This window comes from Eptesicus fuscus, chromosome 9 (genome assembly GCF_027574615.1).
Source record: "Eptesicus fuscus isolate TK198812 chromosome 9, DD_ASM_mEF_20220401, whole genome shotgun sequence".
Lineage (NCBI taxonomy): Eukaryota > Metazoa > Chordata > Mammalia > Chiroptera > Vespertilionidae > Eptesicus > Eptesicus fuscus.
Genome location: NC_072481.1, coordinates 74,238,407 through 74,258,711, shown reverse-complemented (window position 1 = coordinate 74,258,711; position 20,305 = coordinate 74,238,407). Strand labels below are relative to the sequence as shown.

General features: G+C 36.2%; 1 protein-coding gene across 2 annotated transcripts; it reads right to left on the bottom strand.

The window, feature by feature from the left end:
• Positions 1 to 1,192: 1,192 nt before the first annotated feature.
• On the bottom strand, positions 1,193 to 10,226 carry PRL (prolactin). 2 transcript variants are annotated; one of them, XM_008146068.2, is made up of 6 exons: positions 10,199 to 10,226; positions 7,911 to 8,092; positions 6,286 to 6,393; positions 3,724 to 3,823; positions 3,590 to 3,675; positions 1,193 to 1,384 (listed from the first exon to the last, which is right to left on the bottom strand). In XM_008146068.2, the coding sequence occupies exons 1-6, from the start codon at positions 10,224 to 10,226 to the stop codon at positions 1,193 to 1,195; spliced, it is 696 nt and encodes a 231-aa protein (XP_008144290.2). The 2 variants fall into 2 exon arrangements, with proteins under 2 accessions (XP_008144290.2, XP_054577158.1); XM_054721183.1 differs by having other exon boundaries at positions 3,590 to 3,823; positions 7,911 to 8,095.
• Positions 10,227 to 20,305: the final 10,079 nt, after the last annotated feature.

The window sequence follows — 20,305 nt, the reverse complement described above, 5'->3', positions numbered from 1 at the left end:
CATGATGTCAAAACTTTTTCATCTTTCCTCATCCTCCATCCCATCTAGCATAGCCAGAGGAAAGGCTATCCAGAAGAGGGAGTGAGAAGAAATCTTGCAGTAATAGACCACATCTACTTTCTCCATTAGGTTCCTGAGCCATAATAGGGGAGAGAAAAACACTAAAGAGGTTACATATGGGATGGAGTTGAAACTTGTCTGGATGGGACTTGGTAGACCCAGAGTTGTATGGAATGTGCCCAAGATTGTACTAAGCAGATGGGAACTCAGTAGAGCATGGTTGAAGACAGCCACTGGAGAAGGATAAGGCCATTTCATCTTTGTATGTGCCATTGGTCTGAATGTTTATGTTACCCCATAATTCATATGTTGTTGCCCAAATCCCCAAAGGTGATGGTACTAGTGAGTGGGGCCTTTGGGATTTAAGTTATGAGGTTTGGCCCTTGTGAATGGAATTAGTGCTCTTATACAAGAGACCCACAAAGCTCGCTAGCCTTTTATGCCATGTGAGGATACAATGAGAAGTCTGGGACCCAGATGAGGGTCCTTACCCCACCATGGCGGCACCCCGGACTTGTACTCCAACCTCCAGAACTGTGAGAGCTAAATTTCTGTCGTTTATAAATGACCAGTCTGTGGTGTTAGCCTGAATAGACTAAGATAGCATCCTGATAATTTGAGACTGTTTAGTAAACCTCATGCTACTTGGGTGCATTACAATTTCATAGTATTAAAATTGTCTGCCATAATACTTTGAAAGTTAGCTGATAGGATATGGCTGCCTTTTAGAAAGAATCCTGAGAATTCAATCTTCTTGTTAGCATGACCAGCATGATTAATAATTATCAAATTCTTTGATTCTAATAACTCGACTCACAATGATTTACTGTGATTCTAAAGTAAGCTGTTAATTGTCTTATTTGTAATGCTAACTTCTGCTATTTGTGACAAAATTTAATAGGAACTTCTCAATGATAGTGATTAATTTTCTTTTGATTTTCTGTTAAGTGAAGATAAGAAACTTTGACAAATTGCTCTTGTAGATTTTGACATCTCTAAGAAGTCGGTTTTTATTTTTTAAGATAAGACCCATTACACCAAGCATGCATTAAAAAGCTATAAAACTAAAAGAAGCTTGCTATGGGGTAGATCATTAAGAACCATTCCAGAAATAGATGGAATGGATGTGAGCTTAGCAGTTGTTATTGTAGATGATTTGGCACTTCAGGAGCTTGAGATAGTTGTCAACCTTATGAGAATCCCTGCGTAGGCAACGGAGCAGGTTATAAAAAGCAAAAAGGCGAGCGTCTTCATCGGCCACCTGCAGAGATGGAAGTCCCAACCAGATAGGGTAGGCCTCATTTCTTCTGACTCCACTTTGAACCTAATAACAAAAAAGATAGTGACATTATTAGTATTATTTGCTTATCTTTGCTCTTTCTAATTGTTAAATTAAGATTTGTGGAAGAGATATGAATGTAAAACTCTCCAGAAAGGCATGGATTATTGAGCCAATGTATCAGAAATCTATTTATAGTGTAAAAACTAGAAGCAGAACTCAAGTGTAAGTTTTCTCATATGTATGTGATTGTAGATGAAGTATGCCTGTGCTAGATGGAGAGCCAGAAAGTTGCTATTTGAATGTAGACATGAGTGTGACAAAGGGACAATGAGGAGCTGGCCTCTGTTCTCTCACTTGAGGAACTTCTTCATTTTCTGACTTTGTCTCTGATGTGCACTGTGGACTTTATTTCTTCTGACAAGTCACAATGTGACAGGTCACATTGATCTTTTTCCTGCTTTGAACAGATTATATTCTCCATATAGTATACGTACCAGAGAAGGATATGATGAGGACTGTACTTGATGTTTTAAGGCTAAGACTAAGATGAGTTGCTGAAGGAGTCAGAGAGACCTTTGCAATCTGCTAGGACAGATAACCCCCAACTTTTTAGGAAGAATAGCTGCTTTCTTTTGAGGTCTATTGAGTGGAAGACCCTGGGAAACGTGACTATGAGAAAGGAGGTGTTGACAGCAACCCATCAGTAGTGAGGGTGGGTGGTGGGTGGGAGCACAACTGTGATAACAAAAGGCCACTGAACAACGTGAAGGAGGAGCACATGCCACTCAGCGCTCTTCAGCCACTATGTGCTGGGAGTCCACGGGGACTTGAGAGACCTGGCATCCGCTTGTTAACTAGGGCTGTAAGCTAGTTTGGAGAGCTAAGAGATACAAATGGGGGGTGACTGCAGATTCTGATTGCTAAACTAACTTTCTCTGTACAGTCAGAATATTTTTAAACCTGGGATTCCTACTGGAATTCCAAGCACGTGTGTGTGTGTGTGTGTGTGTGTGTGTGTGTGTGTGTTGGCTTGCTGTTTTTTTTGTTTTGTTTTGTTTTGTTTGTTTTGGTGTTTGACCCCTACGACAAAATATACTATGCCAGGGACAATGATATGAATAAGAATAAATAAATATGTGTTGTTTCTTTTTTAAAAAAAATGTGTGTTGTTTTTTTAAAAAAAGAACTAAAATTGAAGTATTATGGAACAAATTAGTGACCTCAGAAAATAGGCCCACAGTAATGAAAAAAATCATTTGAAAATCTATGTGTTTACTACTTATGTCCCAAGGGTAAAATGTACTTTGTATTTGATATATTCTTCTCCTATGAAAATGACCAATGACATGCTAACAAGTACTTTGTATACAATAAGAAAAATATAAAATTGCTCCTGTTATTTCTATGATCATATATTTTTCTTTAGATGATGATAAATTATTTCTGAGAACTTCAGAAGACTGTTTAGATATTACCTCACTCATATTGAGATGATCCCATCTAAATGGAAATTTATATTGCAAATATTACCTCAATCTAAATATGACAAATTATTTGGGGAGATCAAATGCAATGTGTCCATTTCACTTTTGAAGCCCCCAAATAAGATTTAGAATGATGCAACTCTATAAATTAGAAAACAAAGAACATTTTAGAAAAGGGAATCCCCTTTCTTTTGTAGCCCACTGAAATGATAGTGGTTGTTGAGCAGCATCGATGCCATTGTCTCATCTTTTCTACCTCCTTCCTTCCCAAACAAGAATGTCTACCAGAGTGGGGAGGGGGGGAGAGGGAGATAAACCCCATTCAACCTGATTTTTATTTTCTCTTTTCTCCATTCTCTCTCTCATGTTTTGGTGTGGGGAGAAAAGAGGAAGAATATGAGCAGAATGACAATAATAGGTGTCCTGGAATACTTTGAGGAAAACATTTCTCTTGCAGGTTATATTCTCAAGTTTCTTTCCATTGAAATTAACTGCCTGTCCCCAAGAAGGGCCAAGGCTCGGATGGGTTTGTGTGCAGTGTAGGGAAGTTTGCACCTGTCAAATATGACAGTGGAATGCTAAGATTCACTTACAGTAGACCCTATCACTATGAATTACTATTGCTTTATTTAATAGCAGTGTAGAATATAAAATGCCTAAACTTTGTTCTTACAAAGTGAGGTATTTCAAAATGTATTCCTCTTCACAGGGTTCACTTCTTTCTTTAATGAGAAAAGTAAACAAGTGTCAGGAGGCTACTCACCTGGCTGATTATCCTCTCCATACCCTCTAAAAGTTGTTTGTTACGTTCCTCGATCTCTATGGCTTTTGATAGGATGCCATTCGGGGCTATTTTCGTATGAAGGTTTTCTTGCATACCAAGGGATCCTGGGGTACCAGGGGTTTCTTGCATACCACGCACTTCCGTGACTAGATGATACAAAGGCTCATTCCAGGAGCGCAGCACTGTAAGGATCATGTTCAGAAGGTCTTCGTGCTAAGCAACCATTAAAATAATTGCATTAAAATAAGCATAGTACAATGGGTTACATGTGATTTTTGATCAGAGAGGCTGACTTAACTATATCTTTGTTATTCCTACATGTATGTAGTTTGTAGGAAGATACAAGTTGTAAAAATATAAAATTTAAGCTATTGGTTTATACTTTGATAAATTTTTAAAAATCTGGCTTAAGTAACTCCTTCTTTTAATGATAGTTCTAATGTATGACATGAAGACTTTTGTTTTTCTTCTGAAATTCTACCATTTTCCCACACAGAGAATTCTCTCCTATTTGACTGCTTTGCTTTTCCGTGGGGAAAAAGAAACAATTTTGTTGGAACTCCATTATCGCCTTTCCTGACTCAGGAAACATAGAGTCCACCAGTGTCAATGACAAAGAGCTCAAATAATTTCATTTAAAGATTCATTCTTACCAATGAATCAAATTATTCATTAATGCATTGTTTTGTGACTTGTAGTTTTACTTTATGCGCTCTTTATGAAGAAGATACAGTATACCGAAACATGCGCTCCTTAGTCCATACCAACTCCTGCCCCCATGCTGCTCTTAGTGACATATTCCGGTGAATAAAATGGCACAATGCTATCTATCATTAATAACAGCATTAAAGGAATCCACAATGGATGTATTGTAGCATAACAATAAAAAGAGTTTTGAATTGGATGAAGCCCAGACTCACTGTTTACTACCCATGTAACTGGTGTAAATTCCATCAGCTCTCCAAGTCATGGTTTCCTTATATAAGTATGTGTAATAACAGCACCTTGTGTGAGAGGATTTTATATGAGGATTAAATATAGTAATGCACATAAAGTGCTTTGTAAGGTGTCCGCTAATGTAGTAGCTATCAATAAATTTAACTCCTCTTCTTCCTCCTCCCCATTTTCACCTTCTTCCTTTATTTTCTTATTATTATCATTATCATAATTATAATTATTTATTAATAGTCTTAGCAGACAGAAAGAATGCCGGTACCAATAACAAAGTTGTAAGGAAAGAACACATTGAATTTACGGGGCTATATATGTGAAGATGTTTCTTTTAAATCATGTTAACTGTGGTTATGGCAGGAAATCAGAAGGGAGATGATAATAATAATAAATTCGAGCTGGGATAAATGACTGGGGCTTGATATGCAGACATTGCTGTCATCAGAACAGAGGCCATAGTCATGAGAAGCAAAACAATATTTTACGAGATCTGCTTTCAAGTGAGACTAATTATTAAGAAGTAAGAGTTGGCAGAGGAGTGAGTGAAGAATGAAGAAAGGAAGAAAGAAGAAGGTGTCAGAGAAGTAGGAGGATCAGAGGGAGAGCCTTAAAAGTCCAGAAGAGATGGCTCAGATGGTACAGTGGTCAGAAATGTGAAATGCTGTCCTTGTAGGAGCCCCTCTCATAAATAAAACTGATTTGAGTTTCTTACATATCCATGTTTGTTTGTTTTTCAAACCTTATATTTTACACATGGAAGTCCAATTCTTCAAATGCTTTCACATAGAATAATATATGCAGTCCTGGGTCTAAGCATTGGTTACCATCATGTCTGCATAGCCAATTTATAGATCGGTTATTTATTTATTTATTTTTAAACGTATTTTTGTTGTTCTTTTAGAAAGTGAGGAAGGTAAAGGGAGAGAGAGATAGAAAAATCGCTGAGAGAGAACATCAATTGGCTGCCTTCTGCATGCCCATCACCAGGGATCAAGCCCACAACCCAGGCATGTGCCCTGACCAGGAATTGAACTAGCCATCTCTTGGTGCATGCGTCGACATTCAACCATTTAGCCACACTGGCTGGGCTGTTATTTATTTTGCTGCTACAATATTTAGTCAGCATTTGATTTTACTGACAATTTACCAACTATATAATGTCATTTTTCTTTGATTGCTTACTCTTCCTTGCCCAGCAAGTGCAGTTACCATTGCCTATTCCCGTGGTCGGCAAACTGTGGCTCGTGAGCCATATGCGGCTCTTTGGCCCCTTGAGTGTGGCTCTTCCACAAAATAACCACGGCCTGGGTGAGAAGTTTAAGTTTAAAAAATTTGGCTCTCAAAAGAAATTTCCATGGTTGCACTGTTGATATTTGACTCTGTTGACTGAGTTTGCCGACCACTGGTCTATTCTAATGCCTCTAATAATCTACAGCATGGAAATATCAGTGTACTGCCTCCATTGTTTTGTTGAGAATCCTGGATAAAAGACTTGCCGAAACCGGTTTGGCTCAGTGGATAGAGCGTCGGCCTGCGGACTCAAGGGTCCCGGGTTCGATTCCGGTCAAGGCATGTACCTTGGTTGCGGGCACATCCCCAGTAGGGGGTGTGCAAGAGGCAGCTGATCGATGTTTCTTTCTCATCGATGTTTCTGGCTCTCTATCCTTCTCTCTTCCTCTCTGTAAAAAATCAATAAAATATATTTAAAAAAAAAAAAGACTTACATCGGTCTTTTGGGCTTGCTCCTTGTCTTCGGGGGTAGGGATTAAAGAAGTGTGGCAGCCATTGATGGTCTTGGTAATGAACCTCCTGCCCTGGGTGTACCGTTTATCCTGAAAGTGATAGAGCAAATTCAATGAGGGTTGTTTGGGTATTAAATCAATAAACCCAATTCCAAAATGTTGACACCTTTGATAGTTGTATAATTTTTTAAAAATTATAGCCACGTGAAAATTAAAACTAAAGAAATAAGAAAGTTGTCCTTTTTCCTACTACCCTTTCCATTATCTCTATAAACAGTTCTTTTTCATTTAACTTTTCTAAATTCCAAATCCTTCCTTTTTTTTGCTATTTCCTTAATTTTATTCTTTTTATACATTACTATATGGAAAGCAAACACTAAAAATATAAAGAATATGAAATATTAAATGTTTATTAAGTATCTTCTTTCTTTAATACTTGAACCAAATGTGATAGTGCATATGCGCTTATATTTAGCCATTTTAATCTCTTGATTATGTAGGACCAAATGGATACACTCCTTTAATAGGTATTATAAAATTGAAACTTTTCTTTGACTAATCTCTACATCTATACAACTATATACCATCTTCATCATAGATACAGAATACAATTTGTTGATCATGATGAAGTGATAAATCAGAAAAACAGAAAATATTAAGCAATGGGCTGAGAATAAGAACAGAAAAATCTATGATAACACATTGACAGAGAAAAACCAATCATTAGCAAACATAGTGAAAATTCAGAGATTACTAGAAATATTTGGAAGACAAAAGATGGTCAGTCAAAAATGTATAAAAGAACAATTAGTGTGAAAAATAACTATATAAATATACATTTATTATAAACATTAAACCACATTCTTTATGGAGATTCTTTGATTTACTGAAGTTCTAATCCATTGTCTGATCTTTGATTGACCTAAAAGAGTTAATATATGACTTCCAAAGTACCTTAATCAGAAAGAAAATAATTGTTTTCAGTTCTAAACTAATCCTCTTATTGTTGTTCTAAACCTGGAAATCTTAGAACAATAATTCATAGCATTTTTGAGTTTTAGAAAAGCTATTATTACTTGTTTATTTTCCTATCATGCATTCAGTTTGGATTAACTTTGCCCAACACACCCACTCCATTGCAGTGCAATTCTCATTTATTATATATCTGCAGTGCAGAATGCCTTGGGAGAAACATACCCTACATGCAAGGACAAGAAATTAACAAGCTTTCTTCTCCTCAGTTTGACTGTTCAGGCACCTTGATGTTATAGACTCCACAAGTATGAGAAAATACATTTCCATTATTTAAGCTGTATGTATTTTGTATGGCATCCCCAGATGACTAGTATGGATGCTTAACAATTTTTGGAAATTCTTAAAAACAAAAAGAATTTTTTTAAAAAATATACACTCTTTAAAAGTCTTTGGACAGTCCTGAAGCTGTCCCTTTCTTCTTATTCCACATTTCACTTACCAATGCCTTCTTTGACCCATTAGGTGCATTATTTGAAATTTGGCGTGGGTGACTTTCTTGTTTAAAGTGTGATATAGCTCAGTCATTCACATGAAGGTTCATTCTGGGAAGAACCAAGAAGTGCGATACTTACAAACTCACTGAACATTTCAGAGGACAGGTTATGGATGTAGTCAGATAGGATGACTGCACGGTCAAACAGTTCTCCGAGGGGCACTCTGCATTGGCCATCCCCGTTGGGACAGGTGGGCATGGAGGCCACATTCTTGCACAGGAGTAGGTTTGACATCAGCACCATCACCAGCAGGAATGGCCCTCCTTAAATAGAAACAGGAGCCGTTCTCAGGTGATCTGTTCAGCTGAGGTTATCAAAAGTCATCTTGTGGAGGACAGCCTTATCTCTCCACATTGCCCTCAGCATGATTTGGCACTTTAATAGCTGGGGTGGAAAAGAATCAACACTTTCCACTGTGTAAATGTAGATATATAATTATATTTGCACAGATATATAGTCAGAAAAGTAGGTTATTCCCTGCGTGTTTGCACTGCTCCCAGAAGTGCCTCCAAAACTTGTAAGCATTTGGAGCTTAAATTAATTCTGAGCCAGAGTGTTTAGGTCATTCTCGTAAGATAGTTTAGTGCCTTGGGAGTTTCTGCAGATTTTCAGCAGCCTGGCTCTCTTGGAGTTTGTAATTTTTTATTTTATTTTTTGGTATAGCAAAGGTGGAGATTTATTGAAGAACAAGTACAGACTCCCAAGTCGGGAGGGGGAAAGGGTCGCCTGTAAATTTTTTTAAACACTATATTGACTAATACTTGCATTTTAGACACTGAAATGGCAGTTGATCTGTTTGTTTCACCTTCTTGACTGATAAGAAAAAGCACATGCCTGACTGATTTCTAATGTTGAATATGAAGAGAATTCTAACAGCACAAATGATGCTGTAGCCTAGATCTGCTAACTCACTTTAAAAACCCCATGCATCTGCTTGCCACTTTGCCAAAAAATTTAACATTAAAAAAAATTTGTTTCACAATAGCTCAGTCAGATAGCCTCAGCCTTCATTATTATCATCCAATTATACTGATGAAACAGAAGGCTTAGCGAGTTTAAGGGATTCTCCCTAAGTCCCATTATGAGCAGGTGGAGGATGCCCATACTGTCATCTTGTCACTTCCTCATGTCCCACCCATCACACACAATCAGTAGCCACAATGATTCAGTGCTTCCAGAGGCCATTGCCATTACATGTAAAGAACAATGCTTGATCTTTGATTGCATGTTAACAGTGGCCCTAGAAAGTTTGTTTTACCCATTTTTTCCTGTTCCGTTTATAAAACACCTACTTTAAAATATTTGACAATAATCTGAGATGATTTAGTCATCAATTTGTCCTCTCAGTAGATGGATAGATGTGGACCTATAACATATCAATAATTTACACTTTCAAAAGGTAAAAAACAATATACTTAAATCTCTTTTTAATAGCAAAGACTCCAAAAGAATATCTGGTATTAAAATGTGTTGATCAGAAAATTAAAATTTTAAGAAATCTTCAATAAATGTAGGTGGATATGTATGAGAGGAAACTAGGCAAGTGCTAAAGATTTCATGTGGAAAAATATCGTAATCAAAATACTTAAAAGTATCTAAAATTATGTTAACTAAATAACTTTTAGTTGCACAATAAAAATATTCATGTTGTGAGTTGATTAATATAACAGACTTTTATTTTTTTAAAAAAAACATGTTTCCAAAAAGTTCATTTTCTGTACATTATAGTCATGAAATGTAGCTGGGTATTTTATCTACAGGTATTGTCTACATTATGGCTTCAGAGTTCAAATTTCAACAGGTTGACTCATCTTGACAAAATCATGTAAGAGGCCTGGGAACCAGAAAAATGTTAATCTCTGCCTTGTGGGTTTGTGATAAATTGGACCTAAAGATACTTTGGTTTTATTCCAGTCCTGGGTTTCTCAACCTTGGCACTATTGGCATTTTGAATGGGATAATTCCTTGTGCTCCAACCTCTAGAACTGTGAGAACTAAGTTTCTGTTGTTTAGAAGTGACCCAGTCTATAGGTTCTAGAGGCTCTCCTGTGCACTGTAGTTTGGTTAGCAGCATCTCTGACCTCTACCCACTAGGTAACAGTAACACTCCACCTGCCAATTAAGACAATCAAAAACATATGCAGACATTAAGATGTGTCTCTAGAAGAAGGGTTCATCCATTTGAGAACCGCTGTTCTATTCTATTGTGCCCTTATACAATTGCTTTATAGAGCAGTGATTAGATTACTTTTCTAAACTCTGTAAACCTGAAACATATTGCTAAGAGAATATTAGCTAAAATTTCAGATTCATACCCTCAAAAAAGTGTTGATAAAGCCAACAATTCAGTGAGTTGCTGTACATACCTGTCAGTGACAACCCTTTGTTGTCCATGGTGGTGATAACTTCGGGAAACACCCTTAGCCAAAGAAGATCTGGTAGTCCCACAGCTTTCTCTTTCCCAGATATTGCCTTTATAAACCTTTGACATCTTTATGAATGTTTTTAATAAGTATTTCCTTCCCTTTTACCAGTCATCTATTTTCGTCAATGAGATTACCCCCATAATTTCAAACATCAAATGGTATTTTATTTCTTATTCATATGTAGGAAAACATACTGGCCAGAAATTTCGAGAGGGATTTTGATTAATTAGACCAAAAGGAAATGAGAAAAATAATGAAGGTGAGATTTGGAAACTAGTTTGGGTTAGAGGACCTTTAAAACTCTAGAAGTAATTTACTTTGAATATTACCTTTATTTCTCTGCAGTTTCTTGAATGCAGCATTGTATTTCACTTAGGTGTCTCATGTATTACCAAAGGGTATTCTTTTTTTTTTCATTCAAATTTGCTAGGTGGTCAAGATTTCAAAACTGACACACAAAATACCAGGAAATAAAGATTGAGAAAATCAGATTTTCAGTTCCTTGTTATAGTCTCTTTATACTCTTACTTTTTTCTTGTTTTTTTTACACATTATTTTGTTCTTTGTCTTAATGATATATATGTCTGGTACTTTGTTTTTAAATGTGCATTTTATTTGCTTATCTCTTTTGATTTTACCATATATGTAAACTTATATTATCATCTCCAGTTTACAGATTAAAAAACTGAGGTTTGGAGAGATTAAATGTCAAGAATACATAAGTAATTAGTCAAGGTAGATGTTAGAAGGATTATTACTTCAAGAAGAATCAGGAGGGTTGTAAAAAGGCTGGAAAATGAATCATTTAACAAACATTGCTCTGTACCCATATTGAAGATGATCAGGAAATCATTCCTGGCCTTGGGAAATTTATTTTGGGAAAGTGTTACAATGGTTTTCAAGGGCAAACAAAAGCACACACATACACACATCCTATATCTGACGTAGTAAAACAAAATTCTAGGCAATCATTGCCATGTTCCTCAATGACAGGAGTTGATAAACCTCTATTAACATATGATCATTTTATTTCTCTGACCTTGAGCCACTCTAGGGCTAAAGTGACAAAAATTAATCTTTCATGGGCTCAAAAGTTCCATTTGCCTTTTGGAGATTTCCTAAATGAAATGATTATAATGAATATAAACTAAGTTGTTGACGACTTTCTCTAAATTAAGTCCATGCATCTAAAACATCCTGTGACCTTTAGTTTCAATTTTACCATATGTCTCTTATGGTAAATTGACAGATGAGGTAATTTAAAAAAATAATCCCTGTAACATTTACTTTTACTATAGTTGCTACTGCCTTATTTGTACTTCAGCAATTGTCAGACTAAGTGCTCTTATGGGGGCTTAGAAATCTTAATCAAGACTAACATTACTTAAAAACTATCTTCCTTATTAATCAAGCATAGTGGTTTGGGTCGACTTCTGAGTTCTCTATTCTATTCCATTGGACTATATGTCTGTTTTTTTGCCAGTACCAGGCAGTTTTGAGAACAGTGGCTTTGTAATACAGCTTGATATCTGGTATTGAGATCCCTACTACTTTGTTCTTCTTTCTCAGGAATGCTGCAGCTATTTGGGGTATTTTCTTTCTTTTTCTTTTTTTTAAAATTTAATAAATCTTTACTGCTCAGATTATTACAATTGTTTCTCCTTTTTCTCCCCCATAGCTCCCCACCCGGTTCCCACACCACCCTCTGCCCTTACCTTCCCCCACACTGTCCTCATCCATAAGTGTACGATTTTTGTCGAGTCTCTTCCCGCACCCCCTGCACCCATGCCCCCTGAGAATTATCAGTCCATTCCCTTTCTATGCCCCTGATTCTATTATATTCACCAGTTTATTCTGTTCATAAGATTTTTAATTCACTTGATTTTTAGATTCACTTGTTGATAGATATGCATTTGTTGTTCATAATTTTTATCTTTACTTTTTCTTCTTCTTCCTCTTCTTAAAAAATACCTTTCAGCATTTCATATAATACTGGTTTGGAGTTGATGAACTCCTTGAGCTTTTTATCTTGAATCTCTTTATCTGCCCTTCAATTCTGATTGATAGCTTTGCTGGGTAGAGTAATCTTGGTTGTAGGTTCTTGCTATTCATCACTTTGAATATTTTTTGCCACTCCCATCTGGCCTGCATAGTTTCTGTTGAGAAATCAGCTGACAATCGTATGGGTGCTCCCTTATAGGTAATTAACTGCTTTTCTCTTGCTGCTTTTAATATTCTCTCTTTGTCTTTTGCTCTTGGCATTTTAATTATGATATGTCTTGGTGTGGTCCTCTTTGGATTCCTTTTGTTTGGGGTTCTGTGCACTTCCTGGACTTGTAAGTCTATTTCTTTCACTAGGTAGGGGAAGTTTTCAGTCATTATTTCTTCAAATAGGTTTTAAGTATCTTGCTCTCTCTCTTCTTCTGGCACCCCCATAATTCTGATGTTGGTATGCTTGAAGTTGTCCCAGAGGCTTCTTACACTATCATCAAATTTTTGGAATCTTTTTTCTTTTCTGGTTGAGTGTTTTTTGCTTCTTTGTATTTCAGATCTTTGACTTGATTATTGCGTTCCTCTAGTCTGCTGTTGGGTCTCTGTATAATATTTTTTATTTCAGTCAGTGTATGTTTAATTTCTAGTTGGTCCTTTTTCATATCATTGAGGGTCTTGCTAAATTTATTGGCCTTTTCTAGGAAATTCTTGAAAAACCTTATAACCGTGGTTTTGAACTTTATATCCTGTCATTTGTTTTCCTCCCATTTCTTTTGTTTGTGATCTGTTTCTTTGTCTTCACATTTTGGCTGCTTCCCTGAGTTGGTAGGGTAGCTTTGTGTGCTAGGTGTCCTATATGGCCCAGTGGCTCGGCCTCCCCAGTTACCTGAGGTGGACACTTTTGGTAAACCCCTTTGTGGACTGTGTGTACAGCCTTGTTGTAGTTAAGTCTTGATTGTTGTTGGTATCACTGGGAGGAATTGACCTCCAGGCCAGTTGGCTGTGAGGATCAGCTGTGTCTACACTGGGAGAACTTCTGTGCTGGAGACACCCTTATGAGACAAGACTTGCAAAATTGCAAAAGCCTCTGTGCTCAGCTTGGATGGGGCAGAGTCCCAGGGCTGAGCAGACAGTCTTGGCTTCCCCTCAGCCCTGCCCTATGAGGCCCCTGGGTCTCAGTGTCCCTTGGTAATCGCTGCAAGCACTTTTGAGAGAAGGCCGCCCTCGAGTTTTGCCCGCTGCCAGACAGTCCAGTTTCTCATCCAATGATTCTGGATTCCCAGATTCTTTCCCAGAATTGTAGTTCAGCGCAGTTGGGAGCTTCCCGTTCCCTCCAGCTCAGCCCTTTGCAGCTCCTCTGATTCTCTGTGAGCTTTTCTCTTTCCTTCTAGTTGTAGAATTTCCACTCAGCCAGCTTTCCTGTGGTTCTGGATGATGTCTGTTCTGTCTTTTAGTTTTAGTTTTGAAATTGTTGTGCAAGGCAGCAGTTTAGGTGTTTAACTATGCTGCCATCTTTGTTTCTCCGGGCCCAGGGTATTTTCTTATTCCAGATGAATTTTTGGAGAGTTCAATCTAGGTCTGTGAAATATGCCATTGGTATTTTAATTGGAGTGCATTGAATCTATAGATTGATTTGGGCAGTATGGACATTTTAATGATGTTGATTCTACCAATCCATGAACACAGTATGCTCTGGGTTGGGAAAATTGGACAGATACATGCAAAAAATGAAACTAGACCACCAACTTACACCATACACAAAAATAAACTCAAAATGGATAAAGGACTTAAACATAAGATGGGAAACCATAAAAATCTTAGAGGAATCCACAGGCAGCAAAATCTCAGACATATGCCCAAGCAATATCTCCACCAACACAGCTCCTAGGCCAAAGGAAACTAAAGAGAAAATAAACAAATGGGACTACATCAAAATAAAAGGCTTCTGCACAGCTAAAGAAACCATCAACAAAACAACAAGAAAGCCCATTGCATGGGAGAACATATTTGCCAATGTTATCTCTGATAAGGGTTTACTCTCCAACATTTACAGAGAACTCATAAAACTTAACAAAAGGAAGATAAACAACCCAACCAAAAAGTGGCCAACGGACCTAAATAGATACTTTTGGAAAGAGGACATACAGAAGGCCAAGCGACATATGAAACATGCTCAAAGTCACTAATCATCCGAGAGATGCAAATCAAAATGATAATGCAGTACCATCTCACACCTGTCAGAATGCCTATCATCAACAAATCAACAAATGACAAGTGCTGGAGAGGATGCAGAGAAAAAGGAACCCTTGTGCACTGCTGGTGGGAAGGCAGACTGGTGCAGCCACTGTGGAGAACAGTATGGAGTTTCCTCAAGAAACTAAAAATGGAACTCCCATTTGACTCAGTGATTCTACTTCTAGGAATATATCCTAAGAAACTAGAAACACCAATCAGTACGGATATATGCACCCCTATGTTCAGAGCAGCACAATTTACAATAGCTAAAATTTGGAAACAGCCTAAGTGCCCATCAGCAGATGAGTGGATTTAAAAACAGTGGTACATCTACACAATGGAATACTATGCTGCTGTAAAAAGGAAGGAACTCTTACTATTTGCAACAGCATGGATGGACTTGGAGAGCATTATAAGTCAGTTGGAGAAAGATAAATATCACATGATCTCACTCATTTGTGGAATATAATGAACAACATAAACTGATGAACAAGACAGAGAAGCATTGATTCAGAGACAGAGAAGCACTGATCAGACTGTCAAACCTCAGAGGGAAGGCAGGGGAGAGTGGGAGTAAGGGGGAGAGATCAATCAAAGGACTTGTATGCATGCATATAAGCATAACCAATGGACACAGACACCAAGGGAGTGAGGGCATGAGTGGGGGTCGGGGGAAGCAATGGGGGGATAAGAACACATATGTAATACCTTAATCAATAAAGAAAAAAACTACCTTCCTAATTGCCTTAGCTTAAGCAACATCAGATTTTGAATCATACGTATCAGGTGTGATGATTTAGTTTCTAACAATCTGAACTGGGTCAGGATTTCATACACTCAGACTAGGTATCCACTTTTCCCTCTGGACAATGAAAGTCTGAATTATTAAGAGAGCAGCACCCTCTGGTAGAGAAATTAATGCTGCCCTACATCTCCCCACCCCCTCTCCTACAAACTTAAGAGTACAGAAATCTGTCATAAGAACCGACAACTTAATCTTAAAAGGTAAAAGTGTTGCTACTTTTGTAGATAGCTAGGAAAAGAGTAATCTAAGAAAACCTGAGTTATGTTTATTCAGTGGAGGCCAATTGATTTACCATATTTACCTCCACAGAGATATGTTTTCTCTGTGAAATTTCTTGTCTGCTTCCTTGCTGCTTCACAGCCCCACATTCCCATTAATGGGATATTGTAAAAGGCATATTCTATGCAAGAAGTCATAGTTGTCCTATTTTTTTGGCTAACTATGTCATCCACTTTTCACCTTAATTTTGAATGTGCTCTACTGCAGATCTTTCCTTTCTCAAACCCTGCCCTTAATTTAGAACAATAGAGAAGTTTACTAAGATTGGACTTGTCTGTTTCTATTTACAAAGTTCATTTGTTTGACATTTTTGGCCTAAAGGTTTAGGATTAAACTTAGAGCTGGTGATTAATTTCTGTCAAGTAGCTGAATAAATAGCTCAAATGATATTAAAGAGCCATGAATGATTTAGCACCTGAAGCTAATAAACAATTTTCCCACCTTTTCTAAGTGACTCTAATTTTTAACATTAAGCAACATCAGCTTGTTTTTTTATTCTGAATTAGGGATGGAGCTTGTACTTACTTTTTATTTTCTTTTACTTAACTATTTTTAGATTTGGAATGATATTGTTTTTTCTTCTGTCATTGATGATGCAAAAATATTTAAAATGCTTTACATAACTTGAAAGGTGTCTACTGCAAGATATAGAGAGGAATGTTAAAGAGCAAAAAATATTAAGAGGTTTAAAAATCATCAGACTCTGCCACAAGAATGTTTCAGTCTATATTAATAATAAATTATCTTTAATAAAGGGAAATTTGCAAATGATTAAATGAGTATTGTTTATTAATTTTAAAATTTCAAAGAGCCATCATCTAAAACTTGTACTAAGAGATAGGACATATGTTGTTTTCCCTATAAGATATCAGAAAATGTAAAAGGAACATTGAAGAAAGGATCAATCACAGTGATGATTTCTGAATTGCACTGTTGTCAGGATAAGCAAAGAAATGATTTAATTGCTTCCTACTATTTACATTAACTTCATGCATATTAAAACATACATTTTTCCCCTTAAGTGCCTGTGTTCAATGCTTATCTCTTACTAGGGCTTTGCACATCATCAGCTTTCCTAAGGAACTCCAGAACCCAAGTTCTTAATCTGTTGGCAGTGTCTTGAGAGCATTTGCTCCTTAAATGAAAAAGCCACAGTGGAAGCATTTGGAAATTTCCCCTGTGATTCCTTTTTCTCTTTATTTATTGTTTTCACTAATATGACATTCATATCCTCTGACCTAGTTTTATGAGTTCTCTGTGTTGGCTTATCCTATGACTTTCTTGTCATATGCTTGTTCTAAACCATCTGTCTCTTTAACACCTACTATAAGACAATGCCAAACCTAAGAATCACGTGTCTAGAGACTTCACCGATTCACTCTCTGAGATTACATTTTTTTCAAGTAAACACATAAAATATTTTGCTGTATGCTAATGCTAAGTGGTACAGGTAATAAATTTCTTTGTGAAAGATTCCTCATACATCAAGATTAGTGTGTGTGTGTGTGTGTGTGTGTGTGTGTGTGTGTGTGTGTCTTCCTTGCCTAATGGGAAATGGATCTGAAGCATGTTCACTTCCAGGAATCTATCTATCTATCTATCTATCTATCTATCTATCTATCTATCTATCTATCATCTATCTATCTATCTATCTATCTATCTATCTATCTACCTACCTATCTATCATCTATCATCTCTCATCACCTCTATCTATCTATGTAGAGAATCATTATCGAATAGGAAGTGGACTCTGAGCCATACCAACTACCAACTTCCAGGGACAATTTTAATCTTATAATTAGCACAGGTACCACCAAACAGAAGAGAAAGCTATAGAAATAGACCAGCGTCCCTAAGGTTCCCTGAAAGGACTGCATTCACTCTTTAATTGTTCAATGGTGGTGAGACTCTGGGGATCCTAGTTGGGGGGGCTGGGCAGTCAGGAGGAGTCTGGGAGGCCAGAGCAGCAAATCTGTATGGATCTGAAGAGAATTATTTTAATATTCTAACAATTCATAAGGCCATACATGTACTGACTTTCTTCCACTGTTAATCATTTTAAAGCATTGAAAGAATTCAGATTGAGAAACAGGTTTTTCACAGGAAATAATATCTGCCAGTTCCAGTCTACACAACCATCACCCTCCAATGCATTTTTCTATTAGAGTTTGTTAAAAATATCTTAGCTGTGACATGTTCATCATCTTCTTTATCATTCATTAAATGCAACTTTTCTTACTAGTGTTAACATGTATTTTAATATTTAGGGATTGACTAAATTGACAATTATTTAAAAATGCTCTTTACCATTTGGGGTTGCAATATAAATAAGAATTAATTCCTTGATGGAATGCTCTATTTATAAAAAAATATATAAAGATCTAGACATGTAGTTAGGTAGATAAAGTATATATATATAAAATTATATATATAAAATATATATATATATTTATATATATATAAATATATATATATATATATAGTAAACTATGGAGGAAAACGAAGGTACAGGATGATGATGACGATTTCTAAGACAAGGAGATTGCAGAATTTTGGTTCTCCTTAATCCTAATAAAATGAGCAAAAGGTAAGCCATGGCAATGATGCAAGCTTCGCGCCCCCAGCTGCTGGGTGCCTGTGTATGCAAATTAATCTGCCATCTTTGTTGGGTTAATTTGCATACTCACTCCTGATTGGCTGGTGGGTGTCATGAAGGTACGGTCAATTTCCATCTTTCTCTTTTAATAGTATAGATAATGTGAGGTGAATAACCAACATGCAAGATAGGCATGTATGTTTTTCAAACAGCTCTGAAACACCTATAATAAATGGCATTATACTTGGCCATAATGAAAATGTAACCATTTTGTAAAAATTAGAACACATAACAATAAGAGCATATATGTAGTTCAGTTTATTTTATTTTCTCTTAATAGTCATCAATAATTATTTGATTTCCAAATCTAAATAATTCATTTAGCCCTTAGCTATCTCAACATTTTTTGGACATTCTACCTTGTATTCTCCTCATTGGCCGTCATATTCCCTGTCATGACTTTACCTGTTATGTCCGTGAGGATGATCCCAACTCTATTTTTCTTTTCCTGACTTCTAAGCTGCCATCTACCTGCTATACCTGCTATATATTTCAACCTATATGTCTTTGATCAGAATATGCCGAGTTATTAAAAGAAGTCCTGACATTCAGCTTTTCTTAAAGTCTATCTTCTCAGTTGCCCACACCTAACCTCTCAGAGTTGTGTTTCTTATCTTTTCTTTTGTCTCCCTTCATTCACACTCATCCAGTTGATATGTTGTAATAATCTGGCCTCTTTAACCTCCATAAACTTTTCTTTCTTCCTATCTCCAGGTCATTTTGACCTGAATATTTATAATCACTTCTCTTTCATTTTCTCCTGCCTATGTCCATTTCAATTTTAACCTTTTTATTCATCTAGGTCGGAGATTAATCATCAGGAATGGCAACTTCTGAACAATCTCTAATTTGTTTAAGTCATTGTATTTAAGATCAGAGGAACCACTGAGTAAATATAACCAAATATTTCATTTTACAGGTGAAGACAATGAAGTAAATATATTTAATTATTGACAGAACTGGCACTGGAACTCCAGATCTTTTGCCTACCAAAAAGGGTTCTTTTTCTTCCTGCCTTCTTTATCATATTTATGCCCACTGAGTTTCTTATTCCGCTCATGGCTAAGTCTTGGTGAAAAGATACAGATGTGACTTTGAAGACATATTGAAAAACATGTTACTTCAGGACAAAATGCCAAGGTAATTGGGTTTCCAAAGAAAGAAGAAAGAAAAATAGAATGCTTTAAAAACTTAGGAGACTTAAAGGAATCATTGCCACTCTCAAAGTGTGTAATTTTAAATCATGTTATAAAGACAATGCATTTGTTAGAATATTTCTAAATGAATTATATAGATAATGAATGAAAAACTATTACTTTTATTTTTTCAAATCGGTCTTTGGTTTATCTGCCATTTTGGTTTCTAAGAATTATTTTAGTAAGATGAGTCTTGCATATGTCATACACTCTTCATTTCACTTGACACTTCTACATCATTAGTAGCATGAAAGTCAGAGAATTCGTGTAGATTATAAGAAATAAAAGGTTATCTGTCAACCACTTGATAGAAGCAATATTATTATCTTTATAGGCAATGTGGCATTTGAATGTTCTTTCTTCTACAGGTCATTTTGTACTCATACTTTATAAGATTAACTTAATAGGTGAGGAATTAGGTATTCCTTCCATAGAGAAAGTAAGAGAATAAATATAGGCCATAAGTTTCTGTTAATAACTTGAATAAGAGAAAGACTTTACTTTGAGTCGCATATGAGAATAGAGACAATTTGGATAAATGAAAATCATGAACACATATAGGAAACAGCTAAGAAATTGTGAGCTGTTTGCATGTTTGGTTTATAGAAAGCTTTCTCATTAAAGCCACATCAAGTATATAGGAACACATTTATGACTTAAGGACATTTTTGGAAGATAAGTATGTGAAGTAACTATATTTTCCAAACTCTTGTCTACCTAAATTAAGTTTAAAAGTAAAGTACTATTCATATAATTCAATCTAAAGAGAACTTGAATCTCAAATGTCAAGACAGAAGATTTGCCCCCGTTATTTTTTCAAGTGATTTCAACAAGTATTCATTGCATTTGCTTGTATAAATCTGTATCTTATTTTTGTCCATAAC